Genomic DNA, 21,992 nt, shown 5'->3' with positions numbered 1-21,992 from the left:
TCTGCCCTTCTGCAGGCAGGGAGAACAACCTCAGGCCTCCTGGGAGAAGGGCGAAAGAAGTAAGTAGCCGGGAGCTGGGTTTTGTTATTGGTCAGCCATTCCCCAGACATTTACTAGGCAGCTACTATGAGCCAGGGACAGTGTTAGTGACGCAGCTGAGAGCAAAATGAGCAAAAAACCCTCTGCCCTCATGCACCATCAACAAATCTGAATTTACTTGTCAAGTGCTACAAGAAAGACTGAGCCAGCAACAGGGAAAGGAGAGTAACAGGCCAGAGGAGGGGCTGTCTTCAATACTGTGGTCCCAGAAAGGCCTCTGAAGACAGCAGGGACAGCGGGGAAGACACCTGAATGTACTGAGCATGCAGGCTACATAGATATTCAGGGAAAGACAATTCCAGGCCGAGGCACCAGCCAGTGCAAAGGCTCAGAGGTAAGCTGATGCCCAGAGTGTTAGAGGAGCAGTGAGGAGGCAGGTAGAGAAATGGAGGGGAGAAGGAGGAGAAAAGGCCAAGGGCAGCGGGAAGGGAAGCAGGCATTCTGTCCACCTGTAAGGGGTCTCTGGATCCTGCGGGCACGCTGGGGCAAACCTGTCCTTTCTGGCTTCCCAGTTACACGAGCAGTGCGAACACTTCCAGCCCCGGGGCCACAAATCTTTCCAGCTGGCCAAGCTCTTCTCCCATCCCCTTGGAGCCTCCAGGAAGTGAATGTCCCCTTTACACCCGGAGAAGATGAGTCCAAAGATGTCACAGCAGTGGGATGAGGAAGCACCCCAGCCTTGAGACAGCCCCGCCAGTCGCCGCCCTTGCTGACAAGAGCCATCTAAATGCAGGTCTGAAGCTCCACCCTGGGAGCTGGAGCTGGAGGTCAGACCAGCAACAGCTTGACTCACCAGTGTCTCCGGAATATCAATAGGGGACGCGGGGACACAGCGGGGAGATAAGGCTCTGGAACTTCTCACTGTGCAAGGGACAGGATGTCCTCCAAGGAACAGACCTGACCCATCCACCCCCGCCCCTTCCTGCCCTGTCACCACGCAGGGCAGGCCATCTTGCTCCCACCCTAGCAGCACAGGCCCAGATATGCTCAGGGTGCTTGAATCACTCACCAAAGAGGACCAGAACCAAAGCCCCCAAGTGACCCCCTGGAGAGGCGCCTGCCAGGAGCTGGCCTGTGTCCTTCCTGTCACATGCACCAGAAGTAAAGGAACCATCTACTGGATTCAAATTCTACTCTTGCTCTTTTCCAGCTGTGTGACCTCAGGGGAGTTGTCTCACCTCTCTGATCCTCAGTATTGCCATCCATAGAATGGGGCTGTCTTGAAGGCTAAATGAGTTAACATGTATGAGGTACATAAAACAAGAGCTGGAAGGACTCTGTCAGTATTACCTACTAATAACGTCCATTCTTCCCTCACCCACACAGGAGGCCTGGGCTGCTACTCAGCACTTTTGTTTGACCTTCAGCAGATCCCTTAACTTCCCTGAGGCTTTGTTTTCCTTAACCATAAAATGGAGCACTATGGGAAGTAAACTGAGGCTCACGTGGGGCCCCTGGGGCAGAGAGAGGCTGTGGGGGTGTAGAAGTTTATATACCCCAGACCCCAACCCTGAGCGGCCCAAGATGGTGGAGGGAGGCACTGAGGACAGGGCCACATGGGTACTACCCCCTCAGGCCTGTTCCTCCCTCCTGGGGTGACTCACTTGCATTATCTCCAGAGCCCAGGCAGGGCCTGCTCTGCATGCCTAATCCCAGCTGCCTGGCAAGGAGGAGGGAGTCCTGGCGCTCAAAGACGGGGAAAGGCACCAGACGCCTCACGCGAGCACGCATGCGCACACAGGCCTGTCCACAGACTCTACTACCCAGGCAGGCCCGCCGGTCATGTGTCCAGAAAATCACATACGTGCACCCCTCTCCCCTACACGGGTCCCGCCCTCACTGCCTTTGGAGCTCACCTCACCGCCCTGATGCCACAGGACCAAGTGTTCTGTGAGAAGCAGGCTGGCCCTGGACTCCTGAAGCTTTGTCCCTAGCCTAGTCCCTGACGTGACTTACAGCTTCCATTAGCACCCAGCCTGATCTTCAGCTCTCCCCAGGGTCTTCCTAGGAGTGGCCAGGCAATGGGGACGGGGAGAGCTGGAACCTGTGCACCCCGATCCCTGATAAGAACCCTCTGGTGTGTATTCCTGAGCTCCCACAGCCGTGGGCCAGAAGCACGTTCTGTTCTGGCAGCAACCAGGTTTATCCTCATTTCACCGGTGAGCAAACCAAACCTGAGCAGCAGAGTGACTGTCCCAGGCTCTCACAGCCAAGAGGCCGCCGAGCCAGAGCCCAGATCTGTCTTCCAGAAGCGGCTGTTAACCACACGCTGCCACCTCTGTGATTTGGGCAGTGTGGAGACAGAGCCTGGCTCCAAGTTCTGCCGCAACACCTCGCTGTGTGAACCTGGGCAAGCCACCTCACCCCCTGAAGCCTCAGTGTTCCCCTCTGTGAAATGGGAACAGACACACCGGACCTATAGCGTTGTCTCTAGGATTCACAATAGTGCAGGGAGGGTGCCTGACACAGGGAGGACTCAGTCAAGGACCACAGGACGGCCTGGGGAATGAGCCACATGACTGAATGATTAGGGTGGGAGAGCATGGCACTGATGGGGAGTGGGAAATGCAGGCCCGGGGCTTCCGTTAAGCCCTGTGCCAATGGCTCAACCCATACTGGGTGCTAGGCAAGAGCTCCCCACCCAGAGGACAGAGATCCGCCATATCCTGCTTATATGCCCTTGGGGAAATCACCTGCTGTCTCTGGCCTCAGTTTCTTCATCCATAAAATGGACGCAATGGTGCTCCCCTGCAGGACCTCAAGCCTACCGAGCAGGCAGGCACCCAGGACTTGCTGGCCAAGCTCTCCCCTCAGCTCTGATGTACATCCTCAGTCTGGCAAGCACGCCTTCCCCTCCACTCCACTGCCTGGCACTCCTCTGGGCAACTCACAGATGGCTTATACTTCAGAGGACGAATCAATACCATATACAGCCAAAGACATCTTTAATCTTTCACAGGGATTAGGCTACAAGGTACAGCAGCCTCTTTCTACAGGCCGCTCAATTCTGATTTCAATTTGGCCAGCTGGAGCACTGCTTTCTCTCTCCTTTTCTTTTCACCCATGTAAAGACGTTCCTCCAAATCAAATTTCATTTAGCAGGTGGGGTAGGGACTAGTGACCCTTACACGAGGGCAGGCCCAGCCAGGGTCTTAGGGCTGCGAGGGGAGCCAGGAGGAGGTTCTAAAGACGTGGGAGGTTAGACCCTGGGCAATGGGATGGGGCGCAGCGGGCAGGGGGCACTGGGAGGGACACCTGTGCCAGGCCAAGGGTGTCCCTGAGCCACGGACCCTGGCAGCAAAGCTAGTTTTCTTTTTCTAGAATTCCTTTTTAAAAGTCTTTAGTAGACGATATATTTTCTGACCACCAAATACCTTCTAGATGCTTGTAGAAAATTCAAACAATAGTCTGGGTTTTGGCCAAAATGCAGTACCTAGGGATGCCCGGGTGGCTAAGCATCTGCCTTCAGCTCAGGTCATGATCCTAGGGTCCTGGGATCAAGCCCCGTGTCAGGCAACCTGCTCTGTGGGGAGCCTGCTTCTCCCTCTTCCTCTGCCTCTGCTCCTCCCCCAACTTATGCCCCGCCCTCTCTATAACAAATAAAAATTTTTTAAAATGCAATACCTAGACCTCACCCCAATCCCATACCTCTCCTGCTCTTAACACATCAGCAGGTGTCCCTCCAGGCTATGTGTGTCTGTCTGTCTGTCTGTCATGCCCCCATCTGTGGGAAATGGGGGCAGAAGATGGACTGATGACTATAAAAGCTGTTAAGACCTCTAGTCCTGAAGCCAGACAGCCTGGGTTCAAATCCCTTCTCTACCTCTTTACTTATATGACCTGGGGCTGGTTATTATTGTCCTCTCAGTGCCTCAGCTTCTTCCCCTGTAAAACGGGGAAGTCTACCTCACTGGGTAGGGAGGGTTACCCAGGACAACAAGTGTCAAACGTGCGCTCAGTCGGTACGAGGCACCTAGGGAGAGCTACATAAGCACTGGGAGGGGCTTCTAGGTCCCTTGTGGCTGGGACTGAATACCACTGAACACTACAATTCTAGACTTTCTGTCCCTCCCTTTAGCACCTTTGTCCACAAATCCCGTAAAGATTGCACCTGAAACAGAAAGGCAGTGGACTTGTTTGGGAAAGGATGCCAGCCATGGAGGATGGGTACCAGCAGGGCAGGGTGGGTGGGGCCAGCCCAGAAAGAGGTCCCCATGCCCTGTCAGAGCAGTAAAGGACACGTGGGCAGCCAGCGGGAGGTGGCTGCGTCCCTGGGGGTCTGACACCGCCAGGGGACCCCAGGAAGCTGCAGCACGGCCCACGCTCCCCTCTGCCTGGCCAGCTGCCGACATGGGGAGTGGCCTGGAGCCCAGCCACTGGTCAGCACCACCCCACTTCCGTCCTCTCCACCAAGGTGCTGGCCCCTGAGCTGCTCTAGCTCTACAATTAAAGGGGCTTATCTGAGATTTATAGCAGGATTATGCCCACAGGGTGTTACTAACGCCAGGCTCTGGATGCTCTGTGGTCCTTAGGAAAAGCAATTAGAGTCCCGAGGTTCTGCGGGTATAAATATACAGATGCCGTCCTCCAAGGTCGAGGGCGCCACAGTGAGCTCTTTAGAGACTGAGCCTTGGGAGAGGCCTGGGCCCCTCTGCCAGGAGTTGGGCCTGTCAGAAGGGGAAGAGGCTATCTGCTTCCCCCAACTCAACACTCCACCCTCAAGGAGCTGGCCTGCTTGGCAAGGTGCAACCGGACCCAGGTAGAGCCCCATACACAGGGCCTGACTGGGCTGGCCGTGGGCTGCACTGGACGCCCACGGCCAGGGTCCCCTGCAGGCCGCCCTCCTCAGCATAGACAGGCCACAGAACTGACCCTCTCAGGGGGCCAGGCTTCAGGATGCCCAAAGGTTTAACCCATGTTTTGCCAGCCTCTTGCTTGCTGTTATCTAAAAGCTTTATCCATGGAGATTTTGAGGACAATTAAGGAAATGCAGGGAGCTTAAGGGGGAAAGGTAGTCTGTGGCAAGAGCCTGTGTCCCAGCTTCTCGCATCCCATGTACCGACACCGATTCCCCGATGCCACAAGGAAACAGCACAGCCCAGCCCACCCCAGTCTCTCACTCCCACACACAGCTCCACCCCTCATACAACCCTGGCTCCAAGAACCTGCTAGCTGAGCCCCCATCTCCTGAGTCCCTGAGACCCTCCCTAAACAAGGCCACCTCCGCCCATCCCATCCTCCCTCTGCCTAAGAACAGCAGCCTTTCCGCTGGATCCCACGCCAGGAAAATCAATAATCCCTCATCCAATACCCTAGCCCTAGGGGTTCCCTAGCCGGCTGGCAAGACCACAGACGGCTCCCCAGGGCCCAGGAGACAGGCGGAGGTCCATGAGGGGAATGGCCCAGGGCAGACTGAGCCCATGGCAGGACGCAGAGGACCTCTCAGGCAGCACTGGGCCACTGTGCCCTGCCATCCCCCATTCCCAAGCATGACTCACCATCCTCCCGGGACTTCTGGATGAAGGCCTCCACGCCGCTCTCGCCATAGCTGCCCTCCGAGGCCAGCGTGGACACGTAGTTCCACTTGAGGGCGCGGACGATGTCCACCATGGCCTGGGCCTGGTACGTGTCCGAGGGCACCACGCGGGAGAAGAAGTCGTAGCGGCTGTTGTCACTCAGGTCGGGGGCTGTGGAGGCGTAGCTGATCTGGGGGATCTGGGGGCGAGAGGGGCCGCTGATGGGGGCGGCTGGTACCCCCACCGTGCTCAGCCAACACCACACCACTGCGCACCAATCTCCTTCCCATCCCCACAGCCTCGGGACTGCCCCAGCCCTTCTTATCCTAGGGGAGACCCTGGGGTGTGGGCTGGGTGGGTCCTAGCCCACCTGACAGGGGAAGAAACTGAGGCCCAGAGAATGTAAGCACCTGGCTAGGTGGCCCTCCCCTGGCTGCAGCTCAGAGTCCCAAGGCCTCCCACCTCCTCTCAGCTCCCCCCACCGCCCAGCCTCCCCGTGTCCTCCCCATCCCCACCCAGAATAAGACTGGCATCAGGATGAGAAGTGACTGACGCATCAGCCTTCAAGCCCTCCTCTTTCAGAAAAATATCCCAACCAGCTTCACCTGGATCCTGTGGCTGGTGGTCCCCAAAACACACACACACACACACACACACACACACACCAGAGCCTCTGCGTGCCTCCATTCACACAAAGAGCTAGAAGATCCCAGCAAGGGAAAATCCCTAGGTGGACAACATAATTTATCCCAGGGCTGGGGTGGGGATGAGGGTGTCAAGAGGGGCACTGAGAGGTCATTTGGCCCATCACCCTCTCCCAGGGAGCCCCTCATGTCACCACCTAGCAGACCCTGTCCCCACAGGTCCATTGTCCTGCCCAGCTCAGGAGACCAGGTCCCCGCCATTATCCCATGGCCCTGGCCACCCAGAGGATGGAATCACAGGAGGACAGAGCAGGCAGGGCCCCTGGGAAGTCCCTCTGTCCTGAGCCTGGGACCCAGGGCCCAGACAGGCCTCCATGGAAGACTCCAGGCCCTCTGTCCCTCAGGCCTGGCTCTCCCAGCCACGGAGCACCTTTGTGCCCCCACAGACGTCCCCTGGGCCCTCTCCATGCAAAAGTGAGATGCAGAGCCCTTAAGCTGTCCTTCTTCCTGTGGCCAACATCCAACTGAAGGACAAAAACCTCCTGGCCAGTCTGTGACCACTGAGGGTGGGAAATGTTTGGGGGGGAACAGGATTTGGGGTGCACCCTGAACAAGTGGTTGCCCACCTGGCCCCATTCCCAGGGACAGCAAAGGTCCACCTTCCACCAAGGATGCCCATGAGCTTGGTCCCCCCATGATGCCTCCTAAGGTGGGCCCCAGTAGGCCCCTCACTGCTTCCCGTCACTGAACTTACTCAGGAGAGAGGGAAGGATGGGGGAAAACAGATGATGGCTTGTCCGGATTGGCTGAGCAACTGCAGGGAACCCCCAAACCCTCTCATCGTAACTCTCGTGGTCCTTCTAAGTTGGCATATAACCACCGTGGTGCTGTCTGTAAGAGCAAACTTTTGGAAATAATCCGGTAAAAGAAACCACAGCCCCTCAAGGAATACTATTCAGCCGTGAAAAAGATCCTGGAGGTTTCCATGCCTGGCTCTAGACAGTTCTCCAAGACCCACAGCAGGAACAAAGTCGATTGTGGGAGGAGACGGGACGGGCTTCCCCCGCCCTCTGAAACAGAACAGCCTCTGGAAAGGGAACCAGGTGGCTAGGAGGCAGGAACAGGGAGACGCGTCCCCTGACACTCTTTGTGTGTTCTTGCATGCAGAATCAGGCAAACATACCACCTGCTCAGGAAATAAATCACACTATAGTCTTCCCGAGCACCTGCTTCCGTCCCCCCTCCTACCTGCGTCAATGGCCCCCCAAAACCAGCCAGCCCTCTGCCATGGAGAGCACTGAGCATGAACACAGCGCCCTCTAGAACAGCTTTGGGTTAATTTCAGGAGAATCGCTATTTTCAGGGTCTGCCAAGGGGTATTAGGGTTGTAGGGGTTGGTTGGTGTTTACGGGTCTGTCATTCAGAGCAACATCTCTCTGCCTGGGCACTATTAACGCTTTGGGGGTCTGATTCTGTTCTGGGCACTGAAGGACGCTTAGCAGCACCCCATTCCCCTACCCACTAGATGCCAAGAGCACACTCCTCCCCCAGTCACGACAACCAAAAATGTCTCCAGACATTGCCAAGGACCCCGCAGGTTGCAGAACCATCCCCAGTGGAGACCTGCTGCTTTGGATCGGTACTGAAACACGGAGTGGGGAGGTGCTATGATGAGGTCTGGGTTCGCTTCAAACGCATCACAGCAGGAGGGCACAGAGGAAATGATGATGGCCAGGAGCGGGGACAGCTCTGAGTCCCGTGTACTTGGGGGCTCACCACTCCCTTTGTTTTGCAAACGCCTAAAAGGTCCCGATTTAACACATTTTAAACAATAAAACTAAACAAAATTGACAGCACCCCCGGGGCATGCCTCTGAACAAAAGAGCCCCGGATTTGGAGCTGGAGAGAGAGCAGGTGGTGCAGAGGGAGGGGCCAGGACCGGCCCTTCCAGCCTGCCTTCCCAGCAGGTCTGGATTGTCGGCTGCCCTCTGTGTCTGGTCTTCAGCAAGGAGCATTCATCTCATGCCTGGGGACCCGCACTTTTCCTAATTAGAAAAAGCTTGTCTCCTACTTCTGATGTTTTCTCCCAATACAGTGCTGGAGTCAAAAGGGACTGCATCCAACAGAAGGGACAGGAAGCCCAGGGAAGTCTCAGGGCCCCTCGCGCAGGAGACTTCTCACTCATCACCCCTCATTCTTCCCTCCAAGCCACCGCCCACCTCTCCTCCAGTTCAGGCACTCAACATGGACTGGGACGGCACACAGACACACAGATGTCCAGATATTAGGACCCAGGCCCCTGCCCCACTGCCTGCCCCCATTCCCACAAAGGGTGGGAGGGCCAAGCATGGGGTTCCTGCTGGGTAAGCAGGTCAGTCTGCAGGGGTGCCCCGGCCTTGGCTTTCAGGAGCCCAGGAGGGCCCCTTGCTCTACCCCCAATAATTCCAAGACCCTGATGCAGGGACCCAGCCCTGAAGCGGCAGAGAGGGAGGAGACAACCTCCTAAAGCTGGCATCCCCTCCCAGCCCCACCTCCCTGGGCCCCTCGCAGGCTCCTTCTCAGCTTCGGGCCCTCCAAGCTTCCCAGAATGGTTGTTTCTGGTGCAGTGATTTGGGAGCTCAACTGCTCAGGTTCAAACCCCGGCTCAGCCACCCATCAGCTGGGAAGTCTCCAGCAAGTTACTTCTCTTCTCTAGACCTCAGTTTTCTCAGCTGCAAAATGGGAATAATCACAATCCCTGTCTCATACAGTTGTGAGGGTCATGTGAGGGGATTTTCATGAACTGCTGGCAGTGAGTAAACCCTTGAAAGGTTAGCTCAGAGGTGAGTTAAAATCCCTCCTGCCACACCTCCCTTAGCCCTCTGTCCCCAACCTCCCAGCCCCTCCCCCAGCATGCTCCCAGGGATGGGGAGCCTCCTTCTGGAATGCTGGCCCAGCAGGCCCTTCAAGGCCCTCCTCCTGGTCCCACCCAGGCCTGCAGGGGGAGGGGGAGGGGAGGCAGGGCCCACCCTCGGATGCCCTGGACAGGGTGACTGGGACAAGTGACCCCACGGGCCTCTGAGGTCTCCTCAGCAATCTCTTTGCAGCCCAGCTGGAGCGGGAGGGGTGCTTGATTAACATTCTCCTCAGAGAAGTCCTCTCCTCTGACGACAGCCAACAGCCGCGTGACAGAGGAGGGGACAGCCACACCCATGCCAATGCCCACATAGCATCAGCCAGAACCCAGATTCCAGCAGCACCTGACCAACCACAGCTGGCCTACTCTCCTCAGTCCAGCTGCCTGGCTTCCTCTGCCCACAGAGTCCATGTCACCTCCTCCAGGCAGCCCTCCCTGAGCTCCAGAGAGTCTGCTCAGACCTTCCACAGCACCGAGTGGGGCTGCTCCAGGGGCACAAGGCATGTCATCCTGGTATGAGGAAGTCTGGCCTCTCTGCCAAGTCAGCAGGCATTCTGAGGTGCCCCAATTGTACTGGGCAATGTCACTTGTGGGGACGCAAAGAAACACCCACTGCATCCCCAGAAGGGGCATCCCAGAGTGAGACACAGTGTCTGGAGCTGGCACCCAGCAGAACTTCACCCAAGTGACAGAGGTAGGGGAGAGGGAGGAAGTGAGGAAATCTCTCCCCACCCCCGTGCGCACTCTCCCTCCCCACCATGTGCTCTCACGCTCTCCCTCTCTCTCCCTCTATCTCCCCCTCTCTCCCTTTCAGGCTTCTGGAGTGACAAGGAGGTCCATGCCACGTGGGAAAAGACAAAAGCTGCTTCCGGGCTTGAGCAGCAATGAAGATGAATGCCAAGTGCATCTGTGTGTGTGCGCAGCGCGTGTGTGCGGCACGTGTGGGAGCACACGCTCTCAGCACGTGAGCGCCCTGCCCATTCATTCATTTACTCCTCCTACCGGTAAGTCACCGAGTACCGACAGCCTGCCAGGCATAGTTCTGAGTGCTGGCGATGGACAGGGGGACACTCTGTCCTCGTGGGGCTCCCAATCTCCACAGAGGCAGGCCGTGGAAAGGTGATCCCGAACTGTTAGATGGGAAGAAGGGTCCAGGAGAAAAAGGGAAAACAGAGCAGGAGACCATTAGAGGGGTCCAGGGGATGTCTCTCTGACCAGGCTACATCTGAGTCAAGACCTCAAACCGATGAAGGAGGGAGCCATGTGGGTATTTGAGGGAGGACATTTCAGCCTCCCTGAGGCTGAAACAGCCCATGCAAAGACCCACGCATATACGTGTGCATGTGTAAATGTTACATGCCTGTGTGTCCAGGTGTACACATGTGTGTTTAGAACCTGAATGTGTTCTCAGGCTGTCCCAGGCCTGGCCAGCAGCCCCACATCTCCCACTAGGTATAGCATCACTGGTGGGCCCCAGGATGTCCCCAGCTCAGGCTCTGGCTCACTGGCTCCCAGACTAGCAGAATCAAGCCCCACCCTCCCAAGAGGGGCTGCTCCATGTCCAGCACCACCCAGCAGAGGAGAAGCAAGCTGGCAGTGAGGCACCTTGCCCAGCACCCCAGAGCCACACACAGCCCAGTTCCCCAAAAGCCAGTATTTCATTCAAGGCTGTTTAGAACAGCCAGGGATCAAATCTCTACCTTGACCTCCACAAGGTCCACAGCAACCCAAGACACAAAGCTGGGTGTCCGTGACCATCACCATGGGCACCCCAAGGCCACCCCCACAGTAACACCAACCCTCTTGCTATGAGCTCTAGTGTTGAAAAGCACCTTCCCTTCTGTTCCCTTCCCTAATGCTTTGCACGGCACAGAAGCTCCCAGGGCACCCTGCAGCCAGCCTGCCTGGGGCTCTGCAGTGACCCAGCCTTGTCACCTTAGGCAAGCAAGCAGCCACTCTGGGCCTCAATTTCTTCCCACATAAATAAAAGAAGACTGCACTAGCATGTACATGCAGTGTCTGAAACACGTGGGCCCTCAGCAAACACTAGCTATTGACAGGAGAGAGGGAGGCAAGGCTAGGACCATTGTACCCATTTTGCAGATGAGAAAACGGAGGCTCAGAGATGAAAAGTGCCCCCTGAGTATCACAGCCAGGAGATACCAGAAACAAGGCAGAGACTGAACTATTCTGCCTCTCTGTTCACCATCCCTGAATGGGGCCTGAGACCCTGCCCACCCTCCCAGCTGACTCTGATCCTTCTGCTCCACCTGCCAGCCAGGCCAGGAGGCCACAGATTGAAGCCGGACCCTGCCACCACCTCCGGCCACCAGCCCCAGCCAAGGCCCACGCAGACTTTGGGACCCCCACCTGGCTAGCTGTGGCCCCACTCACCAGAGAAGCGGGGAGACCCTGCACCCGGCCAGGCAGACCCTGAGCTGGCTTCCTGCTCCTCGCCCTTCTGATCCCGGCTGCTCGAGGCTTCGACTGCCCAGCTCTCAGCATCCACTCTCTTCCTCCCAGATGAAAGGCAGCCAGGCTTTTAGGTACATGAAAGCTGCACGAGCAGGAACTGGAGTTCAGAGAGCCAGCGAGAGGAGGGAACGCCAGCTTGCAAAGGCCTGGCCTGCATGGTCAGGGCTGAGGGACACAGTCCCCCAGCCCCAGCCCCCCTCACCCACCGGAGCCAAGCACCATCTCCCATGGGGCTTCTGTGGCAGACACACAGTGCCCAGAGGAGCGGGAGACGCCGCCAGCCACTCCTTTCTCCCTCTACGGGGCCTTGGGAGGGGCAGGGGAAGAGTGTGTCTCTCTCAGAGCTGGGCCCACAGTCTTACGGGGTCACCAACGAGAACTAGTGTGGTTGGGGCTAGAAAAGGGGGTCCTCAGACATGCCTCCAGGCTGACATGCCAGATCTGGGACAACAAGAGATTCACTGGGGGCTTTCCAGGGGAGCTGTAGGGACAGAAAAGGCTGGCAGTGTGGGACGAGGGGTGCAAAGAGGGGGACAATGGTCAAGGGGGGAGCATGAAAGCAGCTAGGCAGGGCCTTCACAGTGAGAGACTAGGGATATGCCTGGGGGGGATGGGGAAACTTAAATGGGGGTGTGGACCAGCACATGGAGGAGTGTGGAGAGCCCCCTCATCCTCAGCCCTGACCAAGCCCACCTCGGACAAAGACCCTAAGGTTTAAAAGTAGAAGAGTGACCCTACTGCTTAGAACAGCCACAAAGCCTCACACACACATACCCCACGGAGATGCCCCCCCAAAGAACAGAGAAGCAGACTTCCAAGGCCTGGGAAGTCGGGGCAGTGGGGAGGGGCACCCTGGGCATGGTGCTGAGCTGGCCTCTGGGTGGTCTTTGGGAGGACTAGGATAGACCTGGATAGGCCTGGCCCAGGGCTTTCTCTCAGCCCACAAGCCGGGGGCCATTCCCCACACGCATACTAAGGGCCTCCACACTGGGGCCACTGGCCACTTCCCCACAGATCCTCTGGGAATTCGTGTCACCCTCATTAATCAGATCTCATTACCCTGCTCTGCAGACACAGACCTGCCACCGACTCCCAGCCCCAGGTGTCCAGTCAGTCACTCAGCCCCTGCTGGGGGCCATGCCCATGGTCTCCAGTCTCTGTCTCCATCTCGGCAGCTGGGGCACTCAGCTTCCCTTAGCTTTGCCACCCCCAGGCCTGAAGACCTCCTTCCTCTCACACTGTGACCTGCCACATTTCCTCACTGCGACTGAGAAGGGGACATCAGACTTTCCCAGGAGCCAAAGGCTATCTTAAAAGACAACAAAATTTGTCCACAAGGCCCCTGCAGTCCCTGCACCCCGGCTGCCCCTGGGGCCACCAGCCTTCCCCTCCCACACTCTCCCGGCCCACCCGCACTCCTCAGAAACTCCAGGGATCCGTTCATTTATTCATTTGCCCACTCGATAACGGTTTATACAGCCCTCACACACTCTGCGGCCCCAGGGGAGAACACGCAGAGACAAATCCCTGCCTTCATGGAACAGACATTCTAGTGGGAGGGATAAATAAATACACACACATTAACGTTGTCCTTAGAACTGCTGGCACCACGGTGAACTTCAACTCCCGGACCCTTGTGGTTGGCTGTGGCCATGTGACACGTTCTGGCTAACAAGGCCGGAACAGAAAATGCCATTCCTAAGGAGCCTTAGCATTTCCCTGCAGTCGTAAGACCCTACAGGGTACACATTCCCTCAGCTACCAAGACCTGCAACGATCCAGACAAGCCCGGGTCCCTGCAGAGGGAGAGAGCAGAGCCCTCGGCCGAGCCACACAGAGATGTGAGGCGATGAGTATCTACTGTATGTATTTGAAGCCCAGAGACATGAAGGAGCTTTGTTCCCAGCACAGCCTCACCGATGCTAACAGAGCAACAGAAGCCTCATGCTCCAGCTACAGGACGCCCGGAAACAAGTCTTCTTTATCTCTACCTCACTAGCCTGGAGATGCTGGGTTCACATTCAGCACACACTGATTTGGGCGCAAATTAATTACATTCACTCACACTCTCTCTCTCACACACACACACACACACACAAGCATACAGTCATCATCACCATGAAAACTAGCAAAATAGCATTCAGGAGCACCTGGGTGGCTCAGTTGGTTAAGCATCTTCCTTCAGCTGTCATGATCCTGGGGTCCTGGGATCGAGCCCCGCATTGGGTTCCCTGCTCAGCAGAGAGTCTGCTTCTCCCTGTGGCTCTGCCCCTCGCCCCACTCATGCTCTCTCTCTCTCTCTCTCCCCCTCTCTCTCTCTCTCAAATAAATAAGATCTTTAAAAAAAATAAAGAAAGAAAGAAAACAGAACTAGCATTTATTGGGTGCTTACTACATACGAGCAACTGTCCTAAGTGGTTACAAATGCCTTCACCCCTTTGATCTCACAATAACTATATAAACCAGACCCTCTTATTCTTCCCATTTTCCCAAAAATGAGGTGCAGAAAGGTTAGGAAACTTGTCTAAGGTTACACGGCTAGCAAGTGGCCGAGGCAGGATCTGAACCCAGGGGGACATCCTCCAGAGCGCAGGTTACTGTCGTATAGAACCCCAGCCTCCACCTTGCAAAAGTAGGCCCACACATAAATGTGCATGCACACACGCACACTCACACACACACACGTGCCCAGCCATGCGCACACACAGAATCCAAGGGCCAGCCCTACTTCCTCTGAGCACTCAGCTCCCCAATCACTCCTGGCTGCCACAGGCTGGGCTGAAGTGGCCCATCTGTCTCCAACACAAAGGATCAGGCAGGGGTGGGGGCCAGGGGCCCCAGAGGGTTGTGTAAATGGCTCTGCTTTGAGCAACAACTAATTTCTAAACATAATTATTAATTTCATGGTTATCATATGCAAACCTCTGTCTCCCAGACGAGATGAAATTGATTTAATTAGAAATTCCATCATCAAGCCTTTCGGATCCAAGCTTTTAATTAGGATCACCAACCCCACCCAAGGCTGCCAGAAAGTGGGCTTCTGACCCCGGCTTCCTTTCCTGAGGGCCCAGGCAGAGCCGGGATGTGTGGGCAGCTCCACGGTCACTGGGGATCCCCCTGGCCAGGACTGGGCCCCTTGCCAGGACCATTATCCATCTCCCACCCCACATGGGGTGACACGGCCCCACAGTCACAAGTGGCCTCTTCCCTCCTGGAATCATAATGGGGGAAACAGCCTGGTGAGAACGCATACCACCTTGCAGCAAGAAGGACTGGGGTGTTGAAGGTGAGCAGAAGACAGTAGAAATAACAGAGCTCCCCTCTTCATGCAAAATTCACATAGCAGCCTCCCTATTGGAGCCCCTGCCAGGTGCTAATAAAACGGCCCTTATAGCTCAGCTCAGGGCTGTCTGTCAAAATTATCAATAGCACTTGGCCTTTTAACAAAGCATTTCCAACACATTACCTCTGACCTCATCTCCAGCCACTCCCATTCTGGCCTTGCTCACGTTGAGGGGGCCCCCAGTTATAGCCATCTCCTTGCTGAGCCCTGCCTCGGGGCATCTGTGCTGGCTGTTCCCTCGGCCCTAATGATCTTCCAGCAGACACAATGAGGCTCGCTCCCTCACATCCTTCCCTTCCAGAGAAGACTGCTCAATGTTACCTTTGCCGGCGTAAGTGCCCCCCCACCAAGATGGTGTCTGGCACACACAGATGGTTCTCAGAGGTCTCCTTCCTCCCTCCTGGATTCAGCCAGGGTGTCCCTCACCTCCTGGGGCCTGCTGAGCCCTGTCCCCACCCCTCTGGACTTCCCCGATTTCCCAGCAGCAACCTAGAAGGCAATCACGTAGGGCTGGCCCACACCCACCCCTGTCTCCCCATCCTGGGGCCCACCTGGCCTCTTATCGGGAGAGCACGCAGACACTTGGATTAATTTCCAGGACTGTTCTGAATTATGTTTTCCAGGAGAGAATCAGAGAGAGGCAGGCAACAGGCCTTTGAACAAACATTTCCCCAGAAAGTGCTTTATTCAGTCCCTTGTCTCACCCTTTTAAACATCATATGCTTTCTCAGGAGCCCAGGAAAAAATGGGGTCCCGATAAGGCACTGAGGCTGGTGAAGAACAGAGGGCCCTGAGTGGAGGGCCTGGGGGGGCTGACAAAGGAGCCGTTCAGAGGCAGGCTTGGAGGAATTACCGCAGATAAGAGCACAGGCTGGAGGAGGTGGGCGTGGGGGGCAAGGAGCGGGCGGCACAAGGGCCAGAGCAAATACGATCCTCAAATCAGCACTTGTCCTATTTTGTAAGCAAAATGTAGATCAATAAATTACATTCACTTTTGCAGGTTTTACATGCTAATTCCTTCACCTTGTCAAGAGTAATACACATTGGGGGAAGCCAGGGAATGGAGGAGCCCAGAGGCCTAGAGAGGAAAGGCCAGGAGTCTGGTGGAGCCCCTGGGGCCTCAGCGCCTGCACCCATTTTCCCAAGAAGGGCTCAAAGCCCAAGTTATCAGAGGCGAGGAAACAGGCTGCCACACCATCCACCCACCACCAGTCGCCTCCCCTGTGGGCCTCCATCTTCTCATCTGTCAAACGGCCACAGCAATGAGAGTCTGGGCTCTGTTAAGCCTCACTTTGAGGCTCATATGGGAGGACCACATGTTAAATCTTAGAAAGGGAGCAGCTGTCCAAGACGCTAGGAGTCATGATGACACGTCTCGCAAGTACATTGGGTGCAGTTAGCTGATACGGACTCTCCCTTTGTTGATTCTCACCACAGCCCCAAGACAGGAAGCCTCAGCCCCACTTACAGGAGGCTCAGGGGGCTGGGGAGCAGACCCGGAGTCACCCAGGCCCATCTGATGCCAAAGCTGGGCTTTCTCTGTGCCATAACACTGCCCACGAGCCAGGGAGCTAGCCACACATGGGTTCCTGAGGGAACCAGCCCAGAGTGGTCGCAGCACCTCAGGGGGCCAAGGCGTATTGCTGAGCAGGCGCTGGACATGGAGGGAGGGGCAGCAGGTAAGAGGATGCTCAGGTGTTAGTGGTAGTTGTGCCTTAATGAGCACCTAGTCCGTGCGGAGCACTTCACAGGGATTATCTCATTTAATTCTCACACGATAACCCCATGAAGCGAACGCTACTGATTACCTTCGTTTTTCAGAAAGGAAAACGGAGGCCCAGACAAACACTCCTTGGCTGGTCCGGAGTGCTGGATATAAAATTAGAGCAAGTGGCAAAGCAGGACCTAAACCCACGGCTATCTTGACTCCAAGCCCCTGGTGCTCGCACACAGCCCTTCACCACACCTCCCAAGCCCTCTGCTTTCATTGCCGGCTGCTGCCCTTTGTCCACACCATCCTCATGCTGTGGGGGAGGGGGTAGCCAGGATGGGGAGTCAAAAGAATCCGTGCCCAGGTCTCTCCCCAGCACATCCCCTTGCACATTGCTTCGCCTTCGCCTCTCTGAGCCTCAGTTTCCACATCTGTTCAAGAGAGGGCGTGGTTAATGACCCCTGCAGGCTGGACTTACAAGGTCAGGACAGAGGAAGGGGCCTCCACAACCTGGGAGTGACATCTGCTCACAACTGTAAGCCATTAGAAGTGCAGGCAAGGCTGGGGACAAGCTCAGCAAATGGGGAGCCCCTGAGAGGTCTGGAACTATGCCTGTGTCCTGCGCCCCTGCTGCTGCCGCGCTCTTGCACGCTGAGCAACAGAGGAGGGGGCGCGGCAGGGCGGAGGGGAAATTAACCAGAGCGGCTGCCCCAGAGCTCCCGCCAGTTAATGTGCAGCGCCGTGTGTAATATACAGCTCTGTATTAATATAATATGATATAATGGGATGTATTAACATTATTGAACACATGAGCCGATAAAAGTCACATCACCGTCACTCCGTGTAATTTATATCACAGCCTGGGCCCGAGCCAGGCTGGCGGGGGAGGGGAGGCCTCACTGGAGCTCTGGGGCTCCCTCAGGGAAGGGGAGGACGGGGAGGGCGCCTGAGCCCTGGGTGGGGGAGGGGAGCCAAGACCAGAGCAAAGGGGACCTGCCACAAAGCAGGCAAGGCCAGGTGATACCCCAGCCAGGGTGTCAAGCAGTGGTTTGGGGGCTCTTGGTCTGATCCATCCAACCAGTCCTCATGGCACTTGACCCCCCAGCAACATCTGACCTGCAGTCCCTCCACTTGCCTGCCCATCCCCGCCACCTGTTTGCTGCCCTGGTGCCCTCTTTCCTCTAAGACAGCACCTCCTCAGCCTCCTTGGCTGGTCCGGAGTGCTGGCAACCCCAGGACTCAGTCATTTCCAGACTCACTCATTCCCAGGCCACCTATAGCCTGACGACCTACCCCCAAACCCCAGGCTCCCACCCACTGCCTGCTCCCCTTGGCCATCTACTGGGACCCCCAGACCCTCCCAAAGTCCTTCCTAGCCAGGTAACTGCTGCTCACTCTACGGGATCAGACATGTCCTTGATTCCTCTTTCTCTCACGACCCTGACTTATCAGTGAATACTGGTAGCTCTACATTGAAAATAAAACCAGAATCCAAGCATGGCTCAGCCACGCTGCCACTATCACCCTGGGGCACAGCTCCAGCATTTCTGGCCTGGACTATCCCACCATCCTCTCACCGGTCCCCCACCTCCCATACCACCCATCCCATCCCACTGCCCCTTCCCCAGCTGGCACCCATGTAAAACCCAATTTAGGTCATGTCCCTCCTCTCTTCAAGAGGCTCCCATCTCAGCCAGAGTTCACCAGGCCCTATGCGAGCCACCCCTTAGCCTCCTGCCCTCACCACCCACCCCTCTTTCCCTCACTTGCTCTGTTCCAGCCACTGAGGGGCCTCATGATGTCCTTTCCAACACACCAGGCGGGAACCTGCCTCAGGACCTTGGCACTGGCTGTGCCCTCATCACTGCCTGTTGATACTATACATTCCATTCATGTGTCCTCTTGATCATCTACCTCCCCACTAAAATGTCAATCCCACAGGGACGGGAGTTATTATCTGCCTTGCTCACTGCAATAGCCCCAGGACTAAGGATAGTGCCTAGCACCCAAGCCCTTATTTTGCAGATTCTGCAAGTAAATACGAATGTTCGACGAATGAGCAGATGACTAAAGCAGCAGTCCACTTTTACCTGATTCTCATAAATGAGTTTCTCGACCTGATTCTGTTGGTGACATGTATCTGCTTCTAGAGAAAGAATTTGCAAAACAAATTTGGCCTGGTCCAAATGATGAAACCCAGGAGTGGAGAGTCCAAGTGGCAACAATTTAGCTAAGATCACAGGGTGGGCTGCCAGTGGCTGGCCAGCCTAGCTCAGCTCTCTGCTGCCTCCCCTCTGACCCAGCACTGCCTCCAGTGAGGTCCCAGGGTGAGAAGGCTGCTGAGCCCCCAGACTGTAGGGGGCGTCACCAACCCTCCCAGGGCTTCTCTGCTCCCAAGCTGCCCCCGCCACTATCCAGGCACCAGCAACCCCTCTCCCTGAACCACCAATTTTCTTCAGCACCATCAGGAGTATGTGGCATACTCCTGGTGGTGTCCCACCCGAGGGGTCCCTCCTCAGGGAGGAAAGTCCCATATCAGCCTGCAAAACAAGGGCTTCTGACCCCTGGCAAAGGTAGAAGGGATATGGACTTCCCACCCCATCATGCATTCATTCAAAATATGTTTACTGAGTACTCACTATGTGTCCGGCACCATGATAAGCACCAGGCACACCAGGGTGGGCAAAAGCAAATATCTGTCCTCATGGAGCTGAGTCCAATGGGAGAAAAGATATCTAACCAGATACGCACACCAACACAGACATAATCACAGCCTCTGAGATATGCTGGGAAGAAGAGACAAGGGGCCTGTGAGAAACTGGAGTAAGAGCCTGATCTGGTCAGGGCACCCAAGGAGGCTTCCTGAGGATAGACAGTAAACTGACACCTGAAGGATAGATAGGCAATACCCAGGTGAAGAGGGACAGGAGGAGCATCCTGGACAGAAAAGATAGCGAGTGCAAAGGCCCTGTGGCCAAGAGCCCTTGGCAGTTTAAAGGAAAAGCAAGAACACAAAGAGGATGGAAGAAGAGAACATGACATGCATCTGTACAGAAAACAGATGTGGGAACAAGATGGGGACAGAGGAGAACAGCAGGAGTGCCCCTGCACTAGTCCAGGTAAGAAAGGAGGGCAGAGGGCCAGGGAGTATCTGTGGAGATGGATAGAAGTGTGCCCTCCCAAAAGCCCTCCGCCTTCGAAGCATCTCTTTGTGACACTCCCATTTTGTGAGCCCTTCGCTAAACTCCAAGATCACCAAAACTAAAAGAAAGGCATGGAGTCAGAAGACAGGCAAACATGTTCTCCAGATGCTGGCTTCTCCTCTGAGCCAAGCCCGTTCCTTCCAGATAAATAGGCACCTAGAGGTTCTCCAGCTGCCCCAGAGACAGGCAGGGTGAGGAGGCAGTCAGAGAGTAGGCCCAGAGCAGGAAAAGACCAGCCCTGCCTCTCATCTCCACTGCCATCACCCTCTACAGCTCTGCGAGCTTGCCACGATGGAAAGAACCTGAATTCCAGGCTGTCACCGACTCACCGCGTGGCCTGGAACTAGACCCTCCCCCATCCAGGGCTCCAGCATTCTCATCTAAGGGTCGTAACAACTACACCGGTGCTTCCCGTGTGCCAGACTCAGCTCGCAGCATTAATTTATTTACTCTTCCCCAGAATCCCGCCCCAGGCAGAGTACGGGCATTCGCCCATTTCATGGGTGAGGGAACCGAGGCCCAGGAAAGCCAAACTACTTGCCCAAAGATATAGGCATCTGGCATCTGGCCACGCAGGGACTTGACCCCTTGCAGCTGGGCTGTACCGCACCCCCATCACCACCACGGAAATAAGGATTAGATTGAATTCCCCTCTGGAACCCTCCTAACGGCTGTGGCTTCCTCCTCCGACTCAGCCCAGAGATCCAGCCTCCAGCCTGGAAGGCCCCAGCATCTCCAGAAGGACGCCGGGTATGCATGGCGGTGGATCTCTCCCCAGACCCTTCTACTTCTCTCTACTTTCTCCAGAAACCTCCAGATATTCCATCCAGTTCAGCGACCACATTCCACCTGCCCACAATGGACCAGATATTCGGACATGGTGGGGCAGGGCACCGTCCCTGCCCAGTACCAAGGACCTGCTCTACACCCGATCCCAGCAGTCCCCAGTGGCATGGGCCCTGCCTCCTCCCCCCCCCCCCCCCCCCCGCTGAGCAAACCCACTCTTTAAGACACCTATACCGGCCCCTTCCCCTCTCCTCTGTCTCTGGTACATCCTGAGGTCACCTCCAGGGGTCTGGCCCCAGACAGTGTTTTCTACCATTACCTCATTTAATTTACTCATAACAAAACCCTTCCATGGAGATGTTACTATCTGCATTTTGTAGACAAAACTTGGGGACAGGGAGAGAAGTCATCCTCCCTCAATCGCTCAGCTACTGATTAAAACCCAGGCCCATCAGACAGAGCCCATGGCAGGAACCACCAGCGCATCTGGGTCCTGTCCAGACAATGAGGGGACAGGTTGGAGATGCCCACAGGCTCTGCCTGTCCCAGCCCAATGTGTCCAGTTTCCAGCAACTGGTAATCTGAGCTGACACCACTCTCTGGAGGGAACCCCTGACTGGATCTTGGCCCCTTCCACCCTGTCTCATCCACTCAGGCCCCTACCCCAGGATCTCCGGGGTAGACAAAGTTCTGCACATTAACCCAGGCCTCCACAGGTCCCACTGAGGGCAACCTCGGGTAGCAGAGCCTGGAGAAGGGTCAGGGCACCCTCATAGGTGGGAACACTGGCCCTCCCTTCATGCCAGCAGACAGCAGGCCTCTACAGGGTAAATTCAGAAGAGCATAAAGCTCGGCTCAAGTCCCCCAAGCATTTCCCAACACCTCCTACAGGGGCCAGAATCCCCATCACTGGGATCAAAGTAAATTCTTTTGAACCCACCCATGTTACCTGGAAGAGAGAGCCTTTAACCACAGACTCTTAGATGAGGACAGTGGGACTGCCCTGCTACACTGCCCTTGACAAGGACCTGGGCTTACTCACCTCCTAGGACAGGCAGCTCACCACTTCACAAGGAAGCCCACCCCAGCTCCAATACCTGCCAGGCTTTTGGGGACTCTGAATTGAAATCTGCCTCTCTGTCACTTTCATGTGTTTTATGGGGCTCTCTGGAGCCGCAGAGACCCAGCCTGTGCCCCCAGCTGGAAGGCCCCCCCAGGGCTCTTCGATTCTACTGTATTTACACCACCATCTGCAGCCCTGCTTGGGCATCTGGCCTGTTCTCCTCCATTTGTGGGTCTAGGTTCACACGTGGGCCCAC

At 56.1% G+C, this 21,992-nt stretch overlaps 1 protein-coding gene across 3 annotated transcripts in view; it reads right to left on the bottom strand.

Annotated features, from left to right (window-relative positions):
* GRM4 (glutamate metabotropic receptor 4) overlaps positions 1–21,992 on the bottom strand; it is a 116,949-nt gene that overhangs the window by 56,930 nt on the left and 38,027 nt on the right. For all 3 annotated transcript variants that reach the window (XM_082732352.1, XM_082732350.1, XM_082732351.1), the window contains exon 3: positions 5,598–5,814. In XM_082732352.1, the coding sequence (XP_082588478.1) occupies positions 5,598–5,814 (217 nt within the window). The remainder of the gene's footprint in view (positions 1–5,597; positions 5,815–21,992) is intronic.

The sequence above is a fragment of the Mustela nivalis genome (assembly GCF_964662115.1).
Source record: "Mustela nivalis genome assembly, chromosome: 5".
NCBI classification, from domain to species: domain Eukaryota; kingdom Metazoa; phylum Chordata; class Mammalia; order Carnivora; family Mustelidae; genus Mustela; species Mustela nivalis.
Note: the sequence above shows the minus strand (reverse complement) of the source record. Positions and strands in the feature narration are given on the sequence as shown.